Source organism: Pelecanus crispus, chromosome 4 (assembly GCF_030463565.1).
Source record: "Pelecanus crispus isolate bPelCri1 chromosome 4, bPelCri1.pri, whole genome shotgun sequence".
NCBI classification, from domain to species: domain Eukaryota; kingdom Metazoa; phylum Chordata; class Aves; order Pelecaniformes; family Pelecanidae; genus Pelecanus; species Pelecanus crispus.
In genome coordinates, this window is record NC_134646.1 from 2593616 (window position 1) to 2620125 (window position 26510).

Genomic DNA, 26510 nt, shown 5'->3' on the forward strand with positions numbered 1-26510 from the left:
TGCTTTCTGATGAGAGCAGGAGGTGGTTTGCTGGGTAACTAAGATCGCTGGAACTGGCAAGTTCGCTTTTGGTTCTTTTTCTTAGCTTTGTACCAACTTGGCTGGTATTGGATTTCTTCTTTGCTGATTGCAAGCTAACAAGGTTGTAAAACACTGCTGTCATGTTTGCTGTTCTGGCATAGTCTTCGGTCTCTGTGGTCATGGGAAAACCTAATCTGCTGAAAGCGCTTGCGGTTTATTTTTATGTATGAAGTTCAAACATGCTGAGAAAAGGAACTGGGTGTTCATATACAGATACATTTCCGGCCTAAGGGAACCAGAATAACTCCAATGCCTTTGAAGTCTAGTTAACGTGACCTGGGGAGCTTGACTATATGCTGTACGGCTTCAGTTCCCTGAACCCAGTGAACCATCTGAATACAGTGAATCCTGTGGCCAGCTTCTAAACCTTCTGCTGAGGTAATGGAGCTAGACAATGCAAAACCACTAGATTTTAAAATGTGGTCTATGTTTTTGGACTGATAAGGAAAATGTTGTGGTAACTGGTTTTAATGCATTTTCCTATCACGTTAGATGATCTGGGTGCATTTATTTCTTCCTCATCGATCAGATAGTCAAATTCTGATTTTAGAAATGTGTTCTGTTCTCACAGTACTTTAAAATCTGTAAGGAATTATATATACATGTAGTATTTTGGTGCCTAACTCCAAATTGATTTTGCCTGCGCGCATTTGTGGACCTGGGCCTTTATCCTGCTCTGCACTGATTTCTTCTCTGTACTTCCTGAGCATTTATGAGACTATGACAATATGAGATACTAGGGTATCTCAAAAGGTGGCAGACACCTAAACATATTGTGAGTATTTGGGCAAAAGCTGTTGTTTTAAACAGTAGTTTTTAAACCAAAGTGGTAGGGTTGCAGTTTTGCCAGAGCCTTAATTTCTTCTTGGTCTACAGAAAAGCCGTATTTGGAGTTGTAATAAACCTGCAGGTTATCTGGCTGTATTTCAGTCTGCCTTATCAGTCAAACAGGCATTTGTCTTCCAGTTCCAGAAATGTTACTGTGATGATGATGTGTTAAATGGAAACAAGACAATTAGCGGTTCAGACACGCCAAGCTGGCACTTGCGCCAACTTACTCTTAACTCAGAGGGAACAAATCTGACGTGGAGACCATTCAGTGTAAATAGCAGCTACAAAAGAGCAGCATGCCTTTATTTTCTGATCACGGTAGGTTAACAATTGCTTGTTAGTCCCAAGGTGTTCTCTCCCCTTCCCCAAGTCCATTACCTCGGAAAAGAAATGGGTTTTGCCCTTGTTACTGACATTAAGAGTTTTGATCATGAATCTCAGTAAGTGATGAAGCATGTATTATGAGCTATTACAACTTTATTGGCAAGTGTCAGGGCAAAATTGTTTGGGGGCTGTGAGCACAGGAATGGATGATAAGAGCCTTTTCATTTATTAATCCCTTTATTTCACATCTGAAACTCAGCCAGCTGAAAAATAATCAGCTCTGGAGAATGGGAACGTAGAGCAGAACATGGTCAGCTCATAGCTTGGTCTTGACATCTGTGTTTTACTACTTGTACTGTAGGAGGGTATGCCGGGTTTAACGACTCTGGACAATGCTGAGAAAATGTTCATTATATGCGCAAGTTCATTAGATTAACTGACTGGGAGACACTTTATGGAGAACTTCAGCGAGACACTGCCAATCCTGATACGTCACATTTTAAATTGCATATTAAGTGTTTTGAGCTTAACTACAAAAAATACATCACCAGTGGCTGGATGCTGAAGCTAGAAGATATGATTAGAAACAAGGGGGTAGCTTTTTGTTTGTGAAGGGCCATTTATCAGTGGAACAATTTACCAAGTGTCTACCACGGCAGCTTCTTAATCCTCAGAAATTTTAAACTGAAGGTGGGATGTTTGTTTTTTGGTTGTTTTTTTTTTCCCCCCACAAAAAATGTTTCAGATTGGTTTATGCAGGAGTTAAGTAATAATGAATCTATGTTATTATGCTGAATGTTTGCAACCGCTTTTTCTGGCAGCATAGTCTAGAAATTTATCTCATGGGGTTTATGGGGTTTACAAACTTAACTAACAAACTGCAGGAAAATTTTAGGAGTCATTTATGTCCTTGCAGAAGTTGTTACAAGCTCACAAAGCAAATGGGATAAGCCTATAACTACTTTCTCAGGGTCACAGATCTTAAAATCTTAGAAAGGTGATACTTTAAAGACTTTCCGTAGACAAATTTTCAAGTGATTTGCACTCAGAAGTTATTTTTGCTTGCAAGAGTTTCTAAGAGTTGCTCAGCACCCACCTTACTAGTACTTCTGGGCAGGAAGGTGATCAGCTGTGAGTATTCAGCACGAGGATTCATATTTGTTCATAGAAACTGAATCAGATTCTTTTCTGGCTTCCTAGCAGCCCTCCAGGTACCTTGGGATCGATAATGTCTGCTCTCAGTATCTTGCAGAGAAGGGAAGGTAAGATCAGGAATCAAACTGTTAATCTGTTTGATAGGTGAAATCAGAAACGTTTAAAAAACTTCTTACTGCACACACATTTAATTTATAAAACTATCAGTGCAGTGTCAAGGTGGCTGTACTTAGTGCTATGAGTGGGTTACTGCTAAGACAGCATTTGCTCTCAGGAGAGCAGAAGAGCGTATGATTTGCTCTCAGGAGCATCTTGCTCTAGGCATAACCAAAGCACACATCAAGAGACAATCCTGATCACAAAGAATCACTTAACTGAAGGGATGGAAGAGAAAAGCAGACACATGAAGTAATGCTGTTTGGTTTGTAACAGAGCTCATTTGATACCAATTCCGCAGTGTTAGCCTCTAGATGATTCAGTTTCTTACAAAAGGTATGTGTATTCAGGGGTCTGGGCTAGACAGAGTTGCTGAAGATTTTAACAGCTGGACTGTACTCTTGGTTTGCTGATATCTGAGACTTATTTATTTGTTTGAGGCCCAATAGAAATAGCTGTAATTGCTTTTAACACGTTTTTAGCTGTCAGAGCCTATCTGAGTTCTAGAAGAAGTCTTCAAGACTTAAATCCCCTGTAGCCCCTGGAGGTGGAGGTGGCAATAGATACCTTTGATAGACTGATGGACCGACGCTGCGAAGCATGTGAACTCCCACAGCCTAGTAGGAGGAGTATGTTCATGTGGGGAGAGGAGTGCATTTGCAATCACATCCAAGAAAGCGGTTGACAGATACTGATCAGCACGTACAGCTGTCCTTGTACCAAGGTTACCCTTGCCGCTACTTGGAGTGGAGGGAGAAGGAGAGGATTTAAAACGTTTTTGTTCATTAAAGGATGACAAAAGACCTTGTTCTACCCAGGCATACAGCCCACAAAGCTGTTTAGGGACTGAAAGAATCAATTGAGGTGATCCTGTGGTAGCAGAACAAAAGATCTCAGCCAGTGTAATTAGCTAAGTACTACATGCTGTTTCTTCAGCCCCCACTTAGTTAATCAGTCGGGACACTGAGTGATGATAAGTGTTTCAGGCAGGCGGCTGAGTGAAAAGCATCTCTTCCTCTGATAGGCAGGCTGAGATTGTACACTGGCCAGAGTCACCTGGGCTTCTCTGAAAGCCACGTCTGGGTTGTGGTGTTTATACGCATACACTTTATCAATAATTGAAAGCAACTTCCTAATAGATGGACATCCAAAATGAAGGCAGTTCTTATGAGAAATGGTGACAATACCAGTGGCAAGTCTAGAGGCCCGGTGTTGCAAGAGCTCTGTAGCCAGTGGAAGTCCTGTGAAGTGAGGGGTGTCTCAGTGGTTTATGCCAGCTGAGGTGCTGCCTGGGGGAGACTGCTGAAATGTACTCACTTAAAAGGACCCCTGTAAAAGGTGTGGGGAAAAAGGAAGTGTTTCCAAAAAGATAAGTTGGAGCAAGCTACCAGGAACAGATTTTGTCCCTTGGGGTGCAGCAAAAGCACTCAAAAATGTGGACTCCTTCAGTACTTAAATAGCACAAAGCCGAGCGCTGTGGCACGCATCGTCATGTGCCTGTGTTAGGCGTTCGGGTAAACGTCGCTGTGCAGCTGCGCCAGCTGTGCCGTTGCAGCAGTCGTGAGCCAGTGGCTGTGGAGAGCACGAGCGCTATAAGAAACTTAATGCCTTGTCCCCAGAGCTGCTAGTGAAGCAAGCCCGACTCTGGTGTGACAAGGCCTGTTAAAATGCATCTCTCTGTCTTACTGATTTGGGGAGGAATGCTGGTAAGGAAGAGAGGAGGGCAACTTTATTATATCTAGCTTCTGATTCACCGAGACTGGGATTCGTGAGTGAATTTCTAAGGCAAAGGAAAGATGAGCAAAAGGGCAACCTGGAAGCTAAACATTGGGCTAGGACTGAGGGATGTCTTGGTTCAGTTTTGGGGTCAGTTGCAGGCTGGTTTATGTAGTCAGCAAATCCCTCAATCTGCCCACACTTTCACCTGTGAAATGGGTAGCGTAGCGCTCCATGCCTGTCTGTGCTTTGCATGTTTTTTAGCTCTGTGAAGACACAACGCCAAGTGTACTGTTGCAGCTGTAATTTTGGTAAGGATCTCTAGGATCCACTATTGTGCCAACAGTCACAGTCAAGAGGCCACCACCATCACTGTGCTGTTTTCACACATAGCGAGAAACTCCGTATTTTGGCTATCCATGTGATTAAGGCCTTAATCCTTGCCCCAGTAAGGGCCAAAATGCAGGAGAGAATCAAACTGCTAAGAGGCTTAGCAGTTCAAATCTGGGGGTCTGTCCTGTCAGCAAATGGGTGATTCAACAAAAAAAGGGCCAGCCAGCTCTGGTCCTAATTCAGCTTGAGGAACAGATGCTGGGGTTTTTACTGTAACTGTTGCTCTGTGCAGCTTTTCAAAGGGCCAGCATTGTACATTTGTAATTATTATGTTGGCAAGGATGAGAGTAAACAGCAGCAGTTCAGTATTTGTGTTCACAAAAGTCTATGCTGGGACAGCGGCGAAGTCAGACTTGCAGCCCTAAGGTTTGTTGTCCCATTTCCCTGTGGTTTTACTCTTCTCCTGCCAGGCCCTTTGAACGGGATCTAAAGTCTTTAAAGCTCATCCAAGCTTTTTGCATGTTCCACACAGTCTGCTTCGATACAGACTAGACAGTGCCTGTTGTTAACTTACGAGGTTAAAGACACTCCCTCTGAGAGAGAGAGTATCTTTAAAAATTATCCCCTCTGTGAGATACCCTGCTATTGACCTAGTGGATGTGAGTCCAGGGTCACATCGCAGGCCGTGCTGCTCTCTCTGCGCCGTCCCTTGCTCTCTCGGTAGTGCTGGTGGAGGAACCATTGAAGGGCTGTGGGGGTGCTGGGTGTGAAGAAAGCTGGGAAAAATCTTGCCCAAGATTTAGATCATAATTTAGGTCCTGGAGGTTTTTAATGCACAGGGTCAGTGGCACAGCTGATAGCAACAGAGTCTTGTGAATCACTGCTCGCTGCTTCTTGGATTAAGCCAGGCCTAGCACGGACAGGGGTTGCTTTCTGAGGTGGTGGATCAGGCTATCATAGAGAGGAGCCTGCAAATTTCAGGGTTCAAACTGTGGGTTTGCTTTGGATTTGGAAGCCTTGAGGAAGGGTTGCTGCTGGCCATCTTTAGTCATAGTAGAGTGAAATACCAAGCCCTGTTACAGTGGGAGGACTTTTTCTCTGAAAAATACTTCTATATAGGTTTCATGCAAACGCCATTAAATGGAAAAGACATATACTGAATTTAGCAATGCTTGGTCAAGTCCCCAGAAGGATGTTAGTTAAACTAATTCCAAACAGCCCGAGCAGTGTCTGCTGCAATGTTTCTGCCTTGAGGTTTGGACTGTACTTTTTGTTCTTCCCTCTTAGAACTTTTACGCAATCTTAAAGTTTTCTGCAGCTTGTTTGACTCAAAGCTGTTGTTGCAAACTTGTTTGCCAGAAGGGACATTTTCATCATTCACAGGACCTATTTTTAAATTCAACAAAGATTCCTGAAGTGAGAATGATATCCCAGAGAACTGTACAGGGTGCTCTGGGTATGGCAGCTGATCTCAGGGATGTTGCGGAGCGACTTGGAGCTGAAACAATTGACCATATTCATTGAAGCGGCGGGGAGACCACAGGGCGACAGAATGTAGTTACCTTCATTGGAATTTGGCCAGCGTCCCAGCTACCACTAATGCCTCTGCTCTTACAGGAATGTCCTGGGATTTTCATTAATGTATGATTCAGCTTATAAAAACATGTGCCTGCTGCCTTAGCCCCTGGAGCTATGGCAATTAAAGAAATGCGATTTAGCCGAAGTGTAACGACTGGCTTTAGCAGGCACATTCCCTTCCTTTCTAGTTATTTCTGCTCCCCTCCCCTTCTTTCTCCTCCCCATCCTCAAGATGCAAGAGTAAAGTTTCCAGTGCATTGTGTAAACAGCACTCGCAGTGAGCCCCTGTGCCCCATTCAGGTAGCATTCTGAGCGTACAGTCTTCACATAGCTGCACAGCCACAAAGGCATGCTCTGTAAAATCAATCAAATGGATTTCAGAGGGGAACCATCTCTGAGAAGGCCTGGTCCTGGCTGTCAGACTGACTTGCCTTCTGCCAGGGAATGAGGGCCCCGTGGATGCTCCTGACTGCTCCCATCATCCATGAAGCAGGAATATGGCTCTTTGGTGCTTAAGATGCGATATTCAGACATAAAGGGCTCCCTGTACCCAGTCCAGCTCAGCTCCGACACATTCGTACGTCACCTTGTGTCTTTAATGTTGATACCTCCGGGACCCAATGCTGCGTGCAAGAATAGAGGAGACTAGCAAGTCAAAGGGGCCTTCTCCTGGTGCAGGAGTTAGGTCACTTTTTGTGTGCTGCCCTAGTTTAGGTATAAAACTGGAGTAAGCCTAGCAGTACTCATGGAAAACGTGCCTTTGTAATCCAGTTCTTTCCTGTGATCAAGGGCCTTCCGCTGCCGATAGCCAAACAGGTCATTTCACATTGCCCTTGTTAGTGGGAATCTGGTAGTTGTTTGTCCTGTCAGTTTATTTTCAATGACATTTTTGGAAACAGAAGAGCAGCAAAAAAATTGAGAGAACTATGAGAAACCAGGAAATGGTACCAAGTGGAGGAGAAGGCAGGAAGGGAATGCACATTTTCAGTTTGTATTTGAGGCGCTCGCGGCAGACTTTTTTCCCTGGCATATATGGCAGAATAAGAATTTGAAACCCTTACTCTAGAAAGGCATTTACATGTCATACTGGTGGGTGTCAGCCCGGCATTTTAGGTGCAGGGCAAGGTACAAATATAAGCTTCCACAAAGTTAGCACCCATCTGGACTGAATATTGAGCTTTGTCTTCACACAGAAAACAGTTTCAAAAGACAAGCTTAAGAGCAAGAGCTCTCTGGCATGCAGGGAGGAGGAAGACAGTGGGCAATGAGCCTGCTGTTTTTACAGGTATGTTTGCCTCATCCATCTCCACGGCACCCGACTGCAGCACTGGCTCTGAAAACTTGGACCTGCCTCAACCTGAACTGCAGCGAAAGTCATTTATGTGTCTGCTGCAGCTAAAAATAGTTTTGCCAAAAAGTGTTTGGTTTGATAAATGAATAAGCTTGGAAATGCAGCTATAAATCCCCTTCCCTAAAAGAAGGGCTTGATAAGACAGTTCCAAGATGTGCCTACTTCAGAGGATTTAAGCAGGGAGAGGGGTAGGTGCTGTGCACGTATCTTAATGAACTTTAGCGCTGCTACTACAGCTGGGACAGGACAAAATAGAGCAGAGCCTTACTGCCTGAGCTGTTAACTTGATTTTCTGGGGTATACTCTGGAATCTGAGCTCCATGCTCAGCTCTGCTGCTGGCGATCCCAAACTAGCTAAGTTCAGTCACCCCTGCACATCCGTAGAGCTGCAGAGGTTTGGGAAGCTTGTGTCTGCTGGGAGAACTGTTGAGCTGGGGGAAAAACCGCTGCCCTCTTGAGATGATAAAGGCTGGACCTTAGGAGAACAGACATTGTACTTTATAAAGACTAGGATCTCTTCCCATGCATCATCTGTCAGGATACCTGTAAAAGAAATGCAGCGAGCAGGCACTAGTCTCTTTGCTTTTCTATTGTGAGAGTGGCTTTAGGGAGTACCTTTCCCTGTACCCATATCTGAAGGGATTATTTTTAAGGTAGAAGAGAACAAATATGCATCCTTGCATAGCCTAGCAGCTTTTGCATTATTAGTGTCCACATCTGTGGTGTAAAATTAACAAGAAAGTTCCTGGATTGCTGTGAAATGCCTTGCTAATCAGTAGCTAAGCCTGCTTTTATCGTCTTACTTTCAAAATTGCTCCAGCATTTTCTTGAGCTGGCAAATACCCCTCCATGCACGGGTTGAAGACATTTAGGCTGACAGGCAGGCAGGGGATTCGGGGGTGCACTTGGCCTCTTGGGCTCTAGTTAAAGAATTGACACAGAGCCCAAACAAAATGAATTCAGTGTTTATTAACGTGAATGTTGTCTTGTGTTTAGCAGCCTAAGGTGCTTTCGGGACAAACTGATAGGGAACATGCTCAGAACCACGAGGTTAAGGGTACTATCAGCAAAAATGTTAGAGAGCTGCAGAGCAAAGAGACCACAGAGAGCAGGGCTGGTGGAGTGGGAAGGATTGAAAGGTATCAGCCAGACAGGTTGAAGAGGTCAGGACCCCTTTTCTCTCATTTTGTAATTAGACAGAGGACGGCAGCATTCCCTGGTGAGTCTGACTGGGTTTTCAATATCTAAATTAAGAAATAAGGTAAATGCCACCCTTTAACAGTTTATTCTTGCTTTTCCACATGTAAAATTTATTCACACATCTGCCTTTGAGCCTTTGAGATATTCACTCTGGCTTAAATGCAGCGACTGCTCTATTTTCACAACAGTAATAACTGAATGGCCTTTCAGATTAATTCGCTGCTCGTGCATAACTCATGTTACTGAAAACAGAACTACCCATAGGTTTGAAGGATGAGATTCAGACTTAGGATTGGGCTGACAGGGTTTCGCTCCTCTTCTCACTAACACTACACGAGCTGCTTTTTTAGCCCGTCATTAGAAGAGCATCCCTCACCGCTGAGTCCCACCAGCTACAAACGAGATACTAGCGCAGAGCAAAGCAGTTGTCCCTTGAATTTCGAACTGCCGCAGGGTGGCAGCAGGGGACAAGGATAGTGGCTGCAGAGTGAGGGATTTGAACAAACGGACCAAAGCTGGGTATCTCCCTCGCAGAGTTTGTTCCTCCATCTCCCTGCTGCTCCCAGTAAGACCACAAAGCCCTGCAAGACATCCACAAGGCCTGAGCAAGGACAGGCTTTTCAGTTTCCATGCTATTTTCCATTTGGATAGCCTGGTAGGACCCTGTTTAGGAAAATGCTCATGCGCAGCTAAGACTGCACACTTTCACGTGTGTTCGTGGGGAGTAGGTTCTCAAGTGCTCAGCCGGCCTGTCCTGGCACAGAGTCATGGGATCATGTGCGTGTGCATAACGGTAGGTGGATGGCGGTCAGAAGGAGATGGACATTTTGATCTTGAAAATATTCATTCTTCCTGTATGAAATTGAAACCAATTGCTGCACTCCCTCCTGTGCTTTCAATCATTTCTGAGAATTTGATTGTGATTCTTTACTCTTTGGGGGTTACAGTAGTGTCACAGAAAATGCTGCCAGGAAATTCTTCTCCTGGGTTGATTTGGGGCAAGAAGACTGTCATAGATGGTGCCATGAACTGCTCTTCACGTGAATACCAGTCCTGTAGATAGCCATGCCTGTGTACGATCTGCTCCCATGCTCCAGCGCGTGGGGGACCAGAAGCAATACATTCTGCTTCACCAGCGCCCATTTTTAAAAAATAGCTGCTGCACTTGGATCTGTGGAGCTGGTCATCTCACTGAGATTCTCAGAGAAATAGTCTTCCTTTTGTCTCCAAGATGCTCTTCCTTCAACAAAGTGCTAAAACACACTGGAGATGCGGTGGGGAGAAGGGGGCAGGGAGGAAGGGTGACAAGCTGATCCATAGCAAGAAAAATGAATCTCCAGGGCTGTGAGCCTGGCATCTTTCATGGGCACTAAATTCACTTGAAAAGACTTTTTAATAATTATAGAAGGCCGGGGGAATAAAGAAAGGGTTTGCCAAGTGTGATATGATGACAATGGCTTGGAACATAAAATTCCTTTTTCATACTGGCACCATCACTCTAAGCCGTGTGCTGTTGCCATTATCTGGTCCGAGGGGAGTTCTCGCTGCGTTATTGTGGAGCATGCGTGACCTGGCAGTGAGTCAAAAAGCATCGAGTTCCCGTGCTGTGATGAACTGGCCCAGCTGCTTCTGGAGAATCCGTTATCATTTCCTTCTCATTACCTAGGGATGCCAGCAGTACTCTCTTGCCCTAAAGGACACGTCTCTTGATGTTGAGCTGTGTTTTAATTGCTGTAGGCTGCCCTAAGCATCAGTCTTCAAAAGAGTCCCTAAAAATTTTGATGTCTGATTCTCATTAAAATGAGTGAGAAGTGAATACCTGAATCCCTAAGGCAGCTATTGAATGTGTGGCAAGAGCTCCAGTCGGTCCATCAAGTATGGCTCTGCTGCATCATCTGGTTTTTTTCCCTTTCAGATATCAACCATTTAGTGTTATTCGTTTGTATTAGTAGGCGCAGGGAGGAAGGAGAAGCTTGATGAAGAAGGGAATATAAGGCAGAAGAAAGAAAGGGAAATGATAGCACGAGGGAGACAACCACCACAGCAAACAAAGAATGAAAACTATGGAGACAAGCGGGGAACCGGGAATATAGGTGGAAGGACATCCAAGAGCAGTTCCTCTTGGTTGTAGAAAAGGGAAAAATTGCCATGAGAGAAAATGGCTCAATGCTGTGGACATGGTAGAAATCTTAAAGGGGGGAGTCTCATTTGGCATCAGTACAGGCTGACCTGGCAGTCAGAGTAGAGAGTGCAACTCCAGTGCTAATGTGTGATTCTTTCTGTGACCCTGGAAAAGTTACATAAACATTGCTTCTGTTTTTATTCCTCTCTAATTTAGGAACAATACTTCCTGCTGTCTTCCCATGGTGCTGAAAGGTCAAATTAGCTAACGAAAGGAAAGTTCTTGAGGGTCATTATTACTGTTGTCATTACTATTATTGCTATTTGTAATAACAGGTGTAATGGAAATGTTAATATTGGGGAAAGGAAATAAGAGAAAGAGAAGTGGGAAACATCAAAAGCAGTAACTGGCATGCTGGGGGCCAGGATCTGTCTCCAGGAGACATAAGTACTACTTGTTCCAGTAGCCAGAAAGTCCTGTAGTTTTAGGTTTGCCTAATTTATGGAATTACCTGATCGCAGGGCAGATTTTCTTGGCATTTCTGTTTTGAATTCATGTAAGCAGTATGCCAAGGCAGGAAGTTCACTGTCTAATCATGTGGTGAAAAAAACCCTCAACAACTGTTCTTTGAGAGCCTGCTGGTTGTCTTTCTTCTCCGAACCGATCACAGGTGTGTACATCTCAGTCGTATTTTCTTGCATGGAAATGTTTTCCAGTTACCCCAAAAAGACACAGTTCAAAGAAGGTCTCATGGCAGTTGATCACCCTGTCAAGCTACAACCTCTAGGGGTTATGGCAATATAGGTCATAACAGCAAGTATAGAAAAGTAATACAAAAGTCTGGGAAGACGTGTAAAGCATCCCGTAAAAGAGGGCACAAGGCAGTGCTATGTAACTGGTTACATAGGTTTGAAAAGGCAAATTCTAAATGTTGTCATTTGCTCCTTGGTTTTAGAACAGACAGGAGGGAGATTAAAGAAATAACCAGGTTTCCTACTATGGCAGTTCCTGTGATGCTAGGTTTGGCTTTCCCCAGGCTTGAAAAATTGTCCTTGGGGTAGGTAACACATATAATTTTGCAGACGCATCTCCAGCTCGTTTGTTTTCCTAGATGGCAAGGGCAGGTGGAGGGAGGGTACGTAAGGTCATGCTGTGAGAAGAGAGTATGCAAAGCAAAAGAAACTGCCAGCAGCAAAAAAATAATAGCATGTTCCTATGCCTGCCCATTTGCACTCAGTGCAAAAGGTGACATTGCTTGAGGTGGGCCAGTCCTTGCACATTTTACATTTTGGTTTGTGAGTGAATGTTGGTCCGTGACATCCCACAGTTTGAGTGATACGCTGCAACCACCGAGGGCTGTTTGGAGTTGGTATGGGGGGTCTGTACAGGTGCCTGTGGAATGGATTAGGGAGCACTTGATGTCATTGACTTAAAATCCTAGGGTTCGTAGGGTTCAGGCGGTCTCTTAGCAGTACCTCGCCTCAGTTTTAATAATCACAACTGTTACCACAGGCCCATCTCCAGCTTTTGCTGCAGCATGGCACTAGGTGAGAAACATTCAGCGCTAGGCTCAGTTCATCTCTGTGGGTAAAGCTGGTGCATGCTGCAGTGGCTCCTGCCGCAATGGTCAGGATAGAGATGGTGACGAGGATGATGAGTGGCACCCTGCACGCCGCGAACACAAAAGGAAGAGGGGTGGCTGGGGAATGGGAGTGTGCGAGGAGATGTGGGGTTGCCAGTGATCCTCAGCTGCTGTGCTGTTCCAAGCCGCACCACTGCGATGGACTCGGTAGCCGTGCAGTAGCTTTGAGGCAGTGCTCATATGTTGGGTGGCCACATGTTTGATAGCCCCCCGCCTAGACTGTAATGGGCTCACTGTCTAAATGTCATAGGAACTGGGGTTTTAATTATTGAGACCTTGTGAGAAATGTAAGAAAGGACTGTGAAGTTGGGGGCAGGAGGGCAAAGCAGGGTGAAAAAAGGAGTCCTGAGTGCGGAAACCTTGGGTGTGTTTGGGGCAGAGCAGAAGACCTTTCCAGCAGACTCTTTGACAAACAGCTATTTTTAACTCTCACATTGCAAAGCAAATATTAACTCTTAGACATGTGCAGTCACTGGCTTTGTGTGCTCTGGAGAGGGGCGAGCTGTATCAGATACAACAGAGTAACAGGGAATGAGTTCTTGTAGCCCCTTTGAGCTGATATCACCCTGATAATCGCTGCAGACCAAACAGGATCAAGTTAACATGCTCCAGGCCCCAGTATTTGTATCACCTGGTAATATACCCTCTGTGGCATGCATGGAATGGTTTGTTTGCAAAAACCAAACAGCGAACAAAGAAGTAAGGCTCTCAGATTCCCACGTGTGCTGGCAGGGTGTGTTCTGCAGGCACGACTCTGCTGGGGTAAAAGCTGGCCTCATGCGGGAGTTGGAGAAAGAGCAGGAGAAAGCGATCCCTCAAGTTTTAACACTGCAAAAGGGTGAGCATTACTCTGCACCTGCAGATAGGCATCACTTTTCCGTAGTTGCTCTGTCTGTGACTCAGGCGTACATGGGTGCTTTTTCTCCTTGCCTTGCCCGGTTGCTGTGTGCTGGGAACAACAGGAGGGAAAGGTAGGAAGAAGCATTAATGGCGTTTGAGATATTGGCTCCCTGGACACCGTGACACAGAGCAGCAGGCAGCTGAGTGTTGGGAGAGCCAGGAAAGAAGCCATCTCCTGTCCTCTAGCCACCTTTTTCCTGCCTCTCTGGGTTAGCAGGAGAAGGACTGTTTGCTGCCACTGTAAAGTTGTCAGAATGTCATTTTGCAGTCGGTCCCCGGGCACGTCACAGCTGGCTTTATGCTGGCTGAAAACAAGCTGATTTTTCCCCTGTCCAGCAGCTGCTCTTGCTTCTCTTTGCTTCTAGGTTCAGTCTATATGTTGCAAATGTCGCCATGTAGCTGAGAGCAGGCTTTGCTGCTGTCTTTCTGTTTGCTGTTGTCACAGCTTTTCCACATCTATTTCCTGTCCCTCTGTTTGTCTGACCTGTCCATTTATACCACAGGAACTGTCTGTGATAATGTGTTTGTACCGTGCCTCTAAAAGAGGACCTGATATGGCTCTAGGCATTACCGTAGAGCAAAGGCAGATTAGTTCCTTGTCTTGTATATGGAGAAGGGTGGAGAAAATTTATTGTTAGTTTTGCCTCTTGTTACAGAAAAGATCCTGGAGGCTTCTTGAAGGCCTGAATCAAAGCTGTAGCGTAGGTCCATCTTTCTTTGTGCATTAGCTGAAAGAAGACTTGATTTTCCCTGCCCCTTCCACTTTTAAATGTAAAAATCTCTGTGGGAGCCTAACAGTTCTGTGCTTAAGAAGGTGGAAAATTATCTTAAGAGCTAAGCCTTCTTTCCTCTGCTGGCTTAGGAATTTAGAGTCACCAAGAGGAAGGAGTCAGACGCAAACTCATCCAAGCATGTCTTCTTATCTCTTGTAGCTGAAGCCAGCAATCTGTTTTCCATTCACTTCTTGCCACTTTTTGCTGAGGGGCTGACTGCTGAGATTAACCTTGCTCCCAGGACAGGAAACAATCAGGCAGGAAATGGAAAGGTGTGGAAGTGTTGGAGCCTGCAGGGTAGTCCTAGGAATGACCTTGAATCCTCACCACTTGTCGGTAGCTTGCATCCACCCTGCACGGATCACAGTGGCATTTCCGCAGCTGGATTGCTGCTTTGGTGCTCACAGCCACTTTGGTGCCTGTCCCCGATAAAATATACTGGAAAAGGTCTTGGTCCTTCAGGGAGCCTCTGCACTGGCGCAGGGGCACTCCGGTATATTGCCTGCACTCCTGGTTTCCAGATCATCCAGGTTTGGAGACTACGGGAAAGCAGTCTGGTTACTCCTTTGCTCCTGGGCTGGGTTTTCCCCTGAAGTGGGGTCAGCCAGGCGCTGTAAATGGCACAGGGTCTCCTGGGGCAGTGCAGGTGCAGGTGGGGAGAGAAGGGGCTGTAGAGAAGGGGTGGTGCTCAGTCATCAAGGGGCAGCAGGTTTCTATCTGGATCTGTAGCACTTGGCAGGGAACAGGCAACACTTTGGGGCTGCTGCTGCTGCTTGTGCTTCATTTTGGCTTTTGGGAATGCCCGTGAAAGGTGAGGTCCTGGTTCCCTTTGTATCAGAGGCTCTGTAGCATTTTCACTCAGCATCCTGGACAGATTCCAGTTTGGGTAAATACAACTCACCTGAAATCCCTCCTCTGAAAAAAACATGAGTGGTTCCTGCTCATTTCAGCTTTCATCAGGTCCAGCCTTAGGCACAGACAAAGTAAGGATTGCCTCAGACAGCAGAGCAGGGGAACAGGAGAGGAGTAAAGCCACAGGGACTAGGAGTGATTTCTCCAGACACGTGCTGAAGGAAGCTCCTCTGCCCCAGTGAAGGATGGATGGCCTTTCTCTCAGAGCAGCACCTGCCTTTGCCCACCTGGAAGTAGGGAAAGCAGCTTTGACAGCAGAAGTGCACCCCAGCAGTGGGGAGGGGAGAGGAAAGGGCCTGGGAGCTGGCTGTGCTCCTTGGTACCGCACGTTCCTCAGCGCTAGCTGCACCGCTTTATCTGAGGCCGAGTGCACCCGATGCTGGCAAAAGAGCTGCGACAGGATGCTGAGCTCCTGCTGGCTCGGTCTCCTCAACTACCTGGGGAGGGCACAGCATTGGGGGAAGCTTTCTGCCACAGCCTTGACATGGAATTTTGCCACTCCTGAGAATCGAGGCAGCATATTATATATATATACTTAGAGCATGAGCTGATGAATTCAGTGGAGGGGCAGGTGAGCTGATTTTTGTCCTGACAGGTAGGAAATAAATGAATCTGTCCGTCACCAGGGATACACACACACATAGTGTAAAGAAGCCGTGAGCTGTCTGTGACAGTCTGGTGCAGCCCTGAGCTCGTGAGTCTTCTCTGCATGGGGTCAAATACTGCTGAGTTGCTCTGATGTCGGCCACAATGCTAAAATCAGAGGTGGTGACTGTCACTGCCAACACGGTGAGTAGATGTCCCTCTAGATTTACAGTGGTGCCCCTCTGATGTAGTATCTGGAAAATAAGCCTGGGCATGCCAGAAGTGTTAGAGTTGTGAATAGTAAGGGCTGGAGTTTTCTGTGCTAGGTGTCTTGCTCCAAGCCAAGTAAGTATATTCGTTCACATGGTTCAGGCTGAGTGTGGGAGAAAATATGTTGTTTTGCCTGTGTTAAATAATGGAATTTTTTTTTTTTTTGGAAGTGCCAGAAAGATTTCATAGCACTGCTAACCCTTCAAAACCGTGTAGTTTAACTTGTTCTTCTACTGAATAAAGTTCACCTCTCAAGGTGAATTCATTCTATGTGAACCTTGTATGACTACCTGGAATAAATTAGTCTCTCCACTACTATGCTTTGTACATGGGAGCAGAAATGTTACTGTAGAACAATCCGGAGCACTATGAGAAAAAATCCCTTCCTTGCTTCCCTGCAGAATAAAACAATAACTAATTTGGCAACACTTTCTTTGGCTTGGAGTAAATGTCAATAGCTAAATTCTCTCAAGATGCATGTCTGCATCAGGGATGGGGACATCCAGCAGAGACACGGCTCCAGGGGGAGACCTTTGACTTAACTATTTTTTGATTGAATTGTCTTAACTACTCTGTCACACTGACACAGAGGTTGGGGACAATGAGGAAGAATTTCTGTCTGCTGCATGGGAAACACTCGCTGCCCCCAAGTTGTGACATGGCATTAAGTCTGAATGAGGGGAGCAGCGTATTCTCTGGAGTCACTCAGCAGCTCTGCAACTTTGTTTTTAGGTTTGAGAACCATCTCTGAACTCCACAGGGGCTTAAAAATCTCCATCTCCAACATAAAGCCTAAATCAATCAGCTACTCAGTGAGTTTACTGCGCAAGCCAAATTTGGCCCAGTGGGCCTCTGTGTGCACTGCTCTGTACTGGGTGCAATACGCAACTGGTCTGGTGTGGCTGTATTATGCCTAATAGCGGACAGGTAACTGGAAGACCCCAGTCTCACCTGTTTGGTGTTCCAGTCTGGGCACTGAGAAGTGATTAAAACCTTGACTGTTGAATTTGGAAGTGGATGCAGTCAGTTTTCATGTGTTTTCTTGCAAACACACAGCTGGTTTAACCCTTTCCCCAAGGTTGCACCAGTGCTGATGACCTCGTGAAGGACAAGGAAGAGATGAACCCCAGATTCACTGGAAATGCATTGTTCCACTGGCAAGAATGAAAATGGTTCCAATGAAATATTTGAAAACAAGGGGTCCAAAGCAGAGAACATTTTTCTGTAATGCTCCTCCAGGGTGAGTCACAGACTCCTTGCAGCAGAGGAAGCTACCTCTCTCAGTTCCTTCGTGGAGCAAAATTTCGTCCTCTCTCACCCTGTCGGTTCCTATAACATCTTTTTCGGCAGCTCAGGAATTCTGGACAGCCATCTCCAGCAGTTCATTTGTGATGCTTCCCTTCCCATCGTTATAATATCTGACACGAAAAGGGCAGTAGTTTGTCATTGCAATTGCCGCTGCTTATGTCAACACCCAGCTATGCTTGCTTACTGTTTTTCCAGAGCATCTCCCGGTGTCATGCAGCAGTTGTACTAACTTGCTGCGTGGCACAGCTCTCATTTGTGTAACTGCATACAGTGTGCGTACATATTTGCTTGCTTGCTTCTTTTTTTTTTGTTGTTGAGAAACTTCAGCAAGTAAGTTTACAGTTTAGGAATCACAGGCACCATTCATAATATAAAAGACACAAAGATGGAATAATCCATCTTAAAAGCTACAGAGAATTTGTTGTTACCAAAGCTCCTCAAAGAAAGGGAAAAGAGGAATAAATAAAGAAAACTTCTTTAAAATAATCAAGAAAGGATCTCAGTTAGACAGCATTCTCTGAACCTACAGTAACCATAGCGAACCAAACAAAAGACAGTAGTAATAAGTCTTATGTATCCTTGGTGATCTGCTTAAGCAACTTCTTGCTTTTACAGTAAGCCAGAAAAAGGGAGAACAGATGGGTTCAAAGTCTGCTGCAGGACCTATTGAATGACAAGAAGCCTCCTCTAATGCAAGAAAATGGACCGGAGTGTTAATGCAAAGCAGGACCAGGGGTGGCCTTTGGGATTTTCAGGAAAGGGCAGTGGGCATGGAAGGCTTTACTGCAGGAAAGACAACTGAAGGGACTTGAGTTTGCGTCAGCCCAAGGAGACTATTGAGGCGTTTTGAAGTGGGTGTATTTCAGGAAAGGCCAGCTTGGCAGGGAAGATCTTGTTCTCTCCTTCTGAAAGAACCTGAAAGAATCAGCTAGATATGTTTGTGGAAAACAGAAGAAAGAGAGAGGTGTGGGGGAGATGCTGAAATCACAGAAGTTTGATGGGATTTCACAGGAAGTAGGAACCATCTTGTAGATGGTTGGTGGGGCACCCTCTGGAAGGGGGTACTTTCCTGTTGCGTGGTTCTAATCGGCACGGACTCACCCCAGGGTCAGGGCCTGTGAGCTAGGGATTCGCAGAGACAGCCCCTGGAATGAGAGCCAAGATTTGGATCAGCACTACCCACAGAGAGCTCACACATTAAATAGACAGGACAGACAAAGGTAGTAACAATTGTGTCCATTTTGCAAATGGGAAACTGAGGCACAGAAACCAAGAGTCTATGCTATTGAGGAATGTTTTGCTGTACAGATGCTCGTCCTGATTTCAGGGAGAGGGGTTCTTCTCCCCACGTGGCAGTGCCTGGGCAGCTGGCTCTACTCACAGCACCTGCAGTAAGACCAGCCATGGAATCTAGCCCCCTAAGGTTTAGCCCAGCACATGAAGTTCAAAACCAGCCTGGTTTTAGGTATTCCTCCAGCCTGTGCTCGTCAGAGCCATCTCTCATAACTCGACTTGGCAGAGCGGTTGGCTCAATCCAGTCAAAAGGAAAAAAACTTCAGTCCCCAGCCGTCTCCCCCGGCTCCTCCTGCTCCTGATGGATAAGCAACAATCCTGCACCCAGAAGGTTTGCTGGCTGCATATCACCTTGTTTTTCTCAGCTTAAATAAACCATAAAAGGTGTAACTGGCTATTGATTGACCTCTTACGCTAGGTCCTGTAGCTCACAGCAATTACGTTTTTGGCACAAGTGACTGTTGAGGGTGATTGTGACAATGCTGTGGCTGCTCGAACTACTCCAACACGACTTGCACGCTTAAAACAGCAGACTGTATTGCTGGCTCTGCCCCTGCTGACTGACAGCACTTAGAACCACTTGAGATTTAGGGAACAGTTGAAGACTTGCCTTCTCATTTACTCTCACTTGGGACCTGGTCCACAGGGTGAGAGAGGTTGTTGAGAGAAGGTAACCACATGACGAAGTAGCCTGCCTCTGTATTATTTGTCTGCTGTGGCGTGCATAGCTTTGCAAGCATCTTCCATCCTTAACTGCTCAGCGCATCACAGACCCAGCAGAGTCCCACCCTTGACTTTGTTCAGCGTTGTCCAGTGAAGCAGGTGTTCATTTAAATAGCTTACACGTAGGCTGAGGTTTGTTTGCTTTGTTGGTAATTGTTACACCAGGTAGAGATAGAGCTTTGTGTTTATAGTGCAGCTTGTTTTGTTTGGACCATTCAGTCCTTTCCTTGATATATCACCACTCCTTAAACACAAATATTTTCAGAAGCATTCAGAGAGAAGAAATGAGCGTGGAGCATCTGAGCCTTGCTTTGGGAGACAGCGCCTTGTTTCTGGACTTTTGGTGGAAACTCGGGAGTCTTTTTGCCTCTTTTGACTCTCTGAGTGGTAGTGCCAGGTCACAGGCCTGTTGTGAACGTTTTCCTCCAGGAACTTTAAGGAATTTGCATCTAGGGAACCCCAGCCGAATACATGACACAACTGTTCCTAGGCAATAGACATATGAGAAGGCTAACAGATTATTAATAGATGAGATAACTATGTAAACAACAAAAGATCAGTCCATATCTCCATTTTACATACTCCAGGTACGTAAGTAATATGGTTTTGTTGCTGCCATCAAAAGCTTCTAATCACAAAAAGTGGGTCTTGTTTTAGGTGTTGCTCATGGATAGTTTAAGCACAGAGGAGCAAAGCAGATTGTTCTCAGCCTCTGGAATTACTTGCAGATGACTCTGTACTCATAGTAGCAAACTTTCCTTAAAGGCATTCTTTACTATGGTACTGTGGCTGGCTACATGGCCTTGCAAGCTGCAGTTTAAGAGCCCTTGGCGTAGGCATAAGCTGGAACGCATCAGGATTTGAAGAAAGATTTCTTTCAGAGCTGTTTATAATGTTAGCAACCTGATCAGAAGTATCGTGGAGTTTAGTCTTTCCTTAAAGTTTTTGATTTCACATTATTTATAAAAGTGATTATGGAAGAATCCAAATTTCCATTTTCACTAAAAAGGAGGAGGAGAAGAAAAGTCTAAGCCACATGGTTGCAAAGAGAACCTTAAAACAGTGATCCTGTGGAGTGAAAAAAACTAGAATATATAAAACCAATTTGGATTATTAGAGGATAAAGCACAGATCACGATTTTCTTGATTCTTTAGGGTCAAGGTTCATCAAGGCAGAAGTTAATACAAACAATTCTGATGAGTATCTGAGCCTTTGAAGTAGTTGGTATTTGTTAGCTTGAAAAAATAGAGATATTTTTCCAAGAATGCCTTTTCTCCATTATATGTGATCTAACATAACAAACAAAAAAAATCTTTTCTGGTGACTGTATCACAAGTCAATCTAACCCATAGTATCCCCCTCTATTGTATTTCATTTAAATGATACCCACCTGTTTTGCTTTAGAGCAGCAACAAACTGGAGCAATACCCCATTTTTAGTTTGTTATTTATTTATGCTGGCAGCAAGGTCTAATGTTTCATCTCTCACCCTTCCTGGTAATTGTGATACAAGGCACTTTATATGAAGTCTCATTCCTGTGGTTTTACCCATTCTTAAGAAGAAAAGAAAAAACTCATTCATCAGTGGAATGACTTCCTGGTAGGATGAACGACAATGATTTTTACCTACCTTTGTAGGGGGGTCATAAAATTTATTAGCTAATGTTTATGGAAGTCATATTTTAAGTTTTGGAAGTTACGTGAGCTGGAATACTATTGTTCAGAAGAACAGACTGGCTTCGCGTGTGAGAAATCACCATTCAACACTGAAACTAATGTTCTGGTAAAAATCTGGGTAATACGTCTACATGTGCCGAGTTACATGTCGGGGTTATGGCTCAATTACACTTTGCCTGGCATGACTTGAAATAAAAGTAACTTTCATAAGTGTGCATGCAGTTTCACTGCTCGGAAAATGGTACCCCTGCAAATAGCAGCCCTTCCCCTGGCTGGATCAGAGCCTTAATCCAATTCGGATACACCTCTTCGTCTCAGTATGATGTCTGGGAAGGTGAGGGCCTGAAGGAAGAGATTTTTAGCCTGGAGAAGAGGAGGCTGAGGGGAGACCTTATCGCGCTCTACAACTACCTGAAAGGAGGTAGTAGTGAGGTGGGTGTTGGTCTCTTCTCCCAAGTAGCTAGCGATAGGACGAGAGGAAATGGGCTCAAGCTGCGCCAGGGGAGGTTTAGGCTGGAAATTAGGAAAAATTTCTTTACGGAAAGGGTGGTCAAGCATTGGAACAGGCTGCCCAGAGAGGTGGTGGAGTCACCATCCCTGGAAGTGTTCAAAAAACGGGTAGATGTGGCACTTGGGGATATGGTTTAGTCTAGTCTACCCTTGATTGGTTTAGGTGGGCTTGGTAGTGTAGGTTAATGGTTGGACTGGATGATCTTAAAGGTCTTTTCCAACCTAGACGATTCTATGATTCTGTGATTCTATGATTATACTTCTAATGTGCCAAATGCTTAAGTGTGCATCACATGACAATTGCTAACGCAGGTCACAGCTTCTCTTGAACAGGGACTGCTGGGTGCTTTGAATATCAGATGTTTTGGTGACAAGTTTTGTAATAAAAGCTGTATCAGTTGCTCTCTGAACCGGTGGCACTCCCGAGTCTCCAGAAACTCCGGATTTGCAGTACGTTAACCCGTATATAACCTTGCCCTCTGCTATGCTCAAATGCCTTTGCAGAGAGGTAGTGCATTAATGCACAAGGCTGAGATTCAGAGATTCGGGGCCAAATTTTCTTGTCCTCTGCCTTGTCACTTCTTGGCAGACTTGGCGTATTTCTGCTGGCTCACTGATGGAGAATCAATGTGCATGAAGGACTACACAGTGTATGTGATGGACCATACAAAACAGAGGAGGGTGCCCTGGGATTCTCCTTCTAGCTTTGTCACTACATAGCCTTGAGCAGGCTGCTTACTTTCTCATAAAATTAAAATAATTGTCTACTTTCTTTAAATCCCTAGCTGAAAAACCCTACAGAGGTGCTGCGTGTCATTAATTACATACACCTATGTGCATCTGCTGTGTTGCTGGCCAGTAAGCAAGAAGCTGTTGTTAATCAGGCAGCTAGATCACGAAGACGAGCTTGAACAAAAAAATCACATCCAAGCTCTTCTGATCCCGGCTTTGCCCTTGGGCTTATGCCTGGGTGCTCTTATCAGGAGGCGTTCCATGGGCATTTTGCTGGCGTTTACTGCTTCCAAATACCAACGACTTTTCAGGCCTATTCAAAACAATGCTTCTCGGCAGAATTAATTTGGCTGCCGATCCCCAGCTTCCATCTATATGAAATGCAGGGGAGGCAAGGACAGACCTTTGAGGAAGTTGGCTGGCAAAGGGAGTCAACATTTCTTAGTCAGAGACCTGAGTTTGGGGCTGGTAGACCTGATTTCTTCAACAGAAATGCACACTCAGCTCTGCATGTGCTAGCCAAACTGTGGCACGCTTCCCTCACCATTTCTTTCTCCTCTCTTTCCTGTGCAGATCGAAGAGGGAGGTAAAGCGGACTCCCTGCCTTCCAAGCTGCAGGCTGGTGACGAAGTGGTGAACATCAACGAGGTGGAACTGAGCAGCTCCAGGAGAGAGGCCATCTCCCTGGTTAAAGGGTCCTACAAGAAACTGAAGCTAGTTGTCCGCAGGTAGGCAAGATCCAACATTCCTTCCCTCCCTCTCTCCTGCCCTGCAGGGTGTCACAGCCATTCCCCTCACATCTCCGGCGGAAAGCCTAGGACTCGGCCTGATCTTGGCAAAAGCCTTGCTTTAAGCACACAGGCATGAGCCCAAGGGCAAATGTTTGTTCTTTTCAGCCAACATTTCCATGACCCCTTTCTCACTGATACCTCCAAGCATGTGAAATACTTACCCAAATCTCTTCCGCTGCTCCCCTGCCCCATGACAATCCAGGATTGCTGTTCAGTGATTTACAAGCAGTCCCGTCTTCTTTCAAAGTGCTTGGAGCTCCCTGTGAAAGCGTGGGAGTTCTGTACATAGCTCTTGCCTCATTTGCTGCATGTTGTTACCGTTGCTGTGACAGCAGAAAGATTTCCGCTGGCCTCAGCAAGATTTGGAGCTGTTTCGTGTTTTGCAGGTAAGTGATAGAGTGGCTGTGCTGACCGAGAGCAGTCTGACCAATATTGTACACAGGGTGTGATCTACTTCTAGAGCAGCCACTTCACTTGCATCTTTTGAGCAACAGCCTCTGTGCTATCGCTGAATGAGTGCTCTCCCACATATTCTATGTCGCCGCTTCCCTGGCTGTCAGAGGCCTTGTAAATGGTAACGAGTAGTGATGCCAGCATGTTGGGTTTGATGGTGCGCTGAGCATAACTCAGCTAAGGAAACCGTGCTGATCCTCTTTGGTGACATGAATAATGAATATGTTTGTCTTAGGGTCAGGCCACAGAACTTGAATCTTGAGGTGCATTTTGAATAAGAGATTGTTTGGGTCTGGAATTTGGGGGGCGGTTCTTAATAGAGATGCTTCCTGTATGCTTTTTTACTGTGGGCATGTCCAAACAAGTTTTTTCTGTGCCAGTTAGGTGATAGCTGGTATCACTTTATGGAGTGCTCTGTCCTGAATTTCCACACTTAGCCAGAAGGGAATCTGGGTCAAGATCAGCATAGCTGAGGAGCTGTCATTAGCCAAGCAAAAGGTGTCAGCTTGGGTCACTAAGTTGGAACAACTGACTGCCATCTGAGCAGTGATGTCCAGGGAGGGCAGGTATGAACTCCTGCTCTCTGGAGTATGTTCCGTGCTTTTGCTGGCTATATTGTGGTGTTTACTTAAAGCACCTTTAGGTGCTGACAATGACCTTATGACAAGTTCTGAGTATTCATATGCAGAATGTTAGATGATTTGTGTAGCCATTGGGAGGATATTTGCAAAAGCAGTTCATTGCAATTTGAGTGTTTTCCAAAAATAAATGGTTTTTATTTAAGGCCCATGTAGATTGTGGTCCATCTGTACTGACTGAACAAAATGTTTAATTCAAACTAACTTAGTGAAATTGTGAAAATAGAACCCTTTTGTCACAGTTTAATTTCATTTTGCCAAGATGAACTAGTAAAATAACTGGTTCTGTTTGGTGTAAGTTGAGAATTGTTTCTGGCGTTTGATCTGTCCACCTAAGAGGTCAAAAGACAAGGAAAGAGAAAAGGATAGACAGCAAAGCCTGAAGTCCCACTGGAACTGTGTTGTCCCAGACTTCTTCCTCCCCACTTCACTTAGATATTTGCGTTAGCAGCATTCCTCTGGTGGAGATTTAAAACCTGCCCATGTTCTTGTGAAAAGCCCTTTTGCAGCCTGCAAACTGGAAAAAGTGCATTGGGAGGATCGGTTCCTGTGTGTCTCAAACTGGACACCACAAATGTGTCTCTCTCTGCCTGGGTAAGTATGCACACACACATGCACATACGTGCACACATGCACATATGTGTATATATGTATGCATATAGGTCTTTATACACAGAGAAGTCATGTACTCGAGGTCAGCAGTGTCGTAGCCAGGCCAAAATTCTGCAGTTCCTAATATTTCCTTGGGAGATGCCTGAATCACGGGACCACATCTCTTAGAAAGCTTTGAGGCCTCTTTCTTCAAGCTAAAAGAGAAAATGAGTAACTTTTTAATTTCCTTGACTAGTTTTTCACATGCAGTACATGAAGAACGTTTGGTTCAGAGCCTTTCATGGTTTCATTTCATGACCACTAGAAAGATCAAGCACATTAACTTTAAGAGGTATTACATTCACATACTATTCCCTTGCCGAGGTACTTTAAGCCCTTTGTGCACATTTAAAGCTCAGTGACAATCCATAAACTTAGAACTGAAAAATTGCAATTAAGAGCTAAGAGCCCAGCCTTCAGTTCAGGTAATTTGACACAGTCCCAGCTGACCCTGCAGTGCTGGCATGAAAGCAGCAAAAGAACAAAAATGTGAGGTCCTGACTGCTTTGTGGGCAGTGGGTCACAAGTTTTTCTGAATTCTCTCCGTCACCAAAGGTGGCAAGACTCAGCACTCTGGCCAGCCGGTGGCAAGGTAGAAGACAAAGATTTTGTCTCCAGTGCTGGAAGGAAAGTGGATGAGAAGGGATAAAAGAAGGATCCCAGAGGAGAATGGTGAGAAAAAGGAAAGCAGTGAGGGGAAAGTGAGTTTCTGCATTAAATGAAAGCTTCCAACAATATGAAATGAAATGAGGCAAGATGCAAAAGAAACAAGTTAAGGAAAGCAGCTCAGTGCAGAACCTGAGCCACGTGGAGCCTTCATCTCAGTTAGGGGGATGCTGCTGGGCAGGCAGCATATCTGTGTGAGGAAATGTGAGCAAACAACGGTTTGCAAGCCAGACTTGAGGTAAAGCCACAGCACCAAGGATGTGCAGATTATCTTTACCCCAGACATAATGAGTTTAGCCATTAAGACTGGTAAAGGAAGCACTAGCATGCTTCCCACTTCAGGTTGTTTTTTGTTGCGTGGACAAGAAGATGATGTTTTGCAGTACTGTATCACCTGAAAATAAAGTATTTTTGCAGTGCTTGAGATGCTGATTTTTGTAAATTGGCCATAACGATTTAATTTAAGTGGATTAGGGTTGCTTGCTGCAAATACCAGCAGTCTGAAAACTCACTGACCACTCATTTGTGACCTGAATTTTTAGTCTGTGATTTCAGTATTCAGGAGGGCTCTTGCTTAGGAGTGACACAAACTCACACTGACGTGGACTTTACCCCTTAAAAGTCATATGCAAACAATAGCAAAGTCTGCTTGGTGTATGTGGTTTTGGTTCTTTCCAAAGCATATTCAAGGTCAGCATGTTTTTGAAGGTTTGATTGTTTTTCGAATTAAAAATTCGGGAGCTCTTTGTAGCACTGTGATGGTTACGCCAGGCTTCACAATGGATCGAAAACGCAGGCTTTTTTATTCAGATGTATTGTAGTAAGACCGTCAGAGGACCGACAGAATACATTTGACCCACTCCATGCACTTGTGTAGCCCACGTAGCATACTCAGATTGCTATTTAATTTTGGTTTTTATCTTAAGAGAAAGGTAAGCTTTTAGTACCAGTGGCAGCAGAGTGAGCCTCTACTTGTGTTACTACACAAAAATTGACGTTACGGCACCTTGCTAGCTCTGCAGACAGGCTCATGCAATGATGTGTTATTTTCTTTGGAATGCCATCTTGCAGAGCTCAGTACTGATGCATCATTGTCAGTCTTCATCAGTCTGTTATTGATCAGTCTAATGGAAAAGAGT

The 26510-nt window shown here is 45.0% G+C and overlaps 1 protein-coding gene across 1 annotated transcript in view; it reads left to right on the plus strand.

Moving 5' to 3' along the window:
* SHROOM3 (shroom family member 3) overlaps window positions 1–26510 on the plus strand; it is a 157809-nt gene that overhangs the window by 24468 nt on the left and 106831 nt on the right. Inside the window, 1 exon segment of the mRNA XM_075708744.1 lies at window positions 22746–22900. Coding sequence (XP_075564859.1) covers window positions 22746–22900 — 155 coding nt within the window.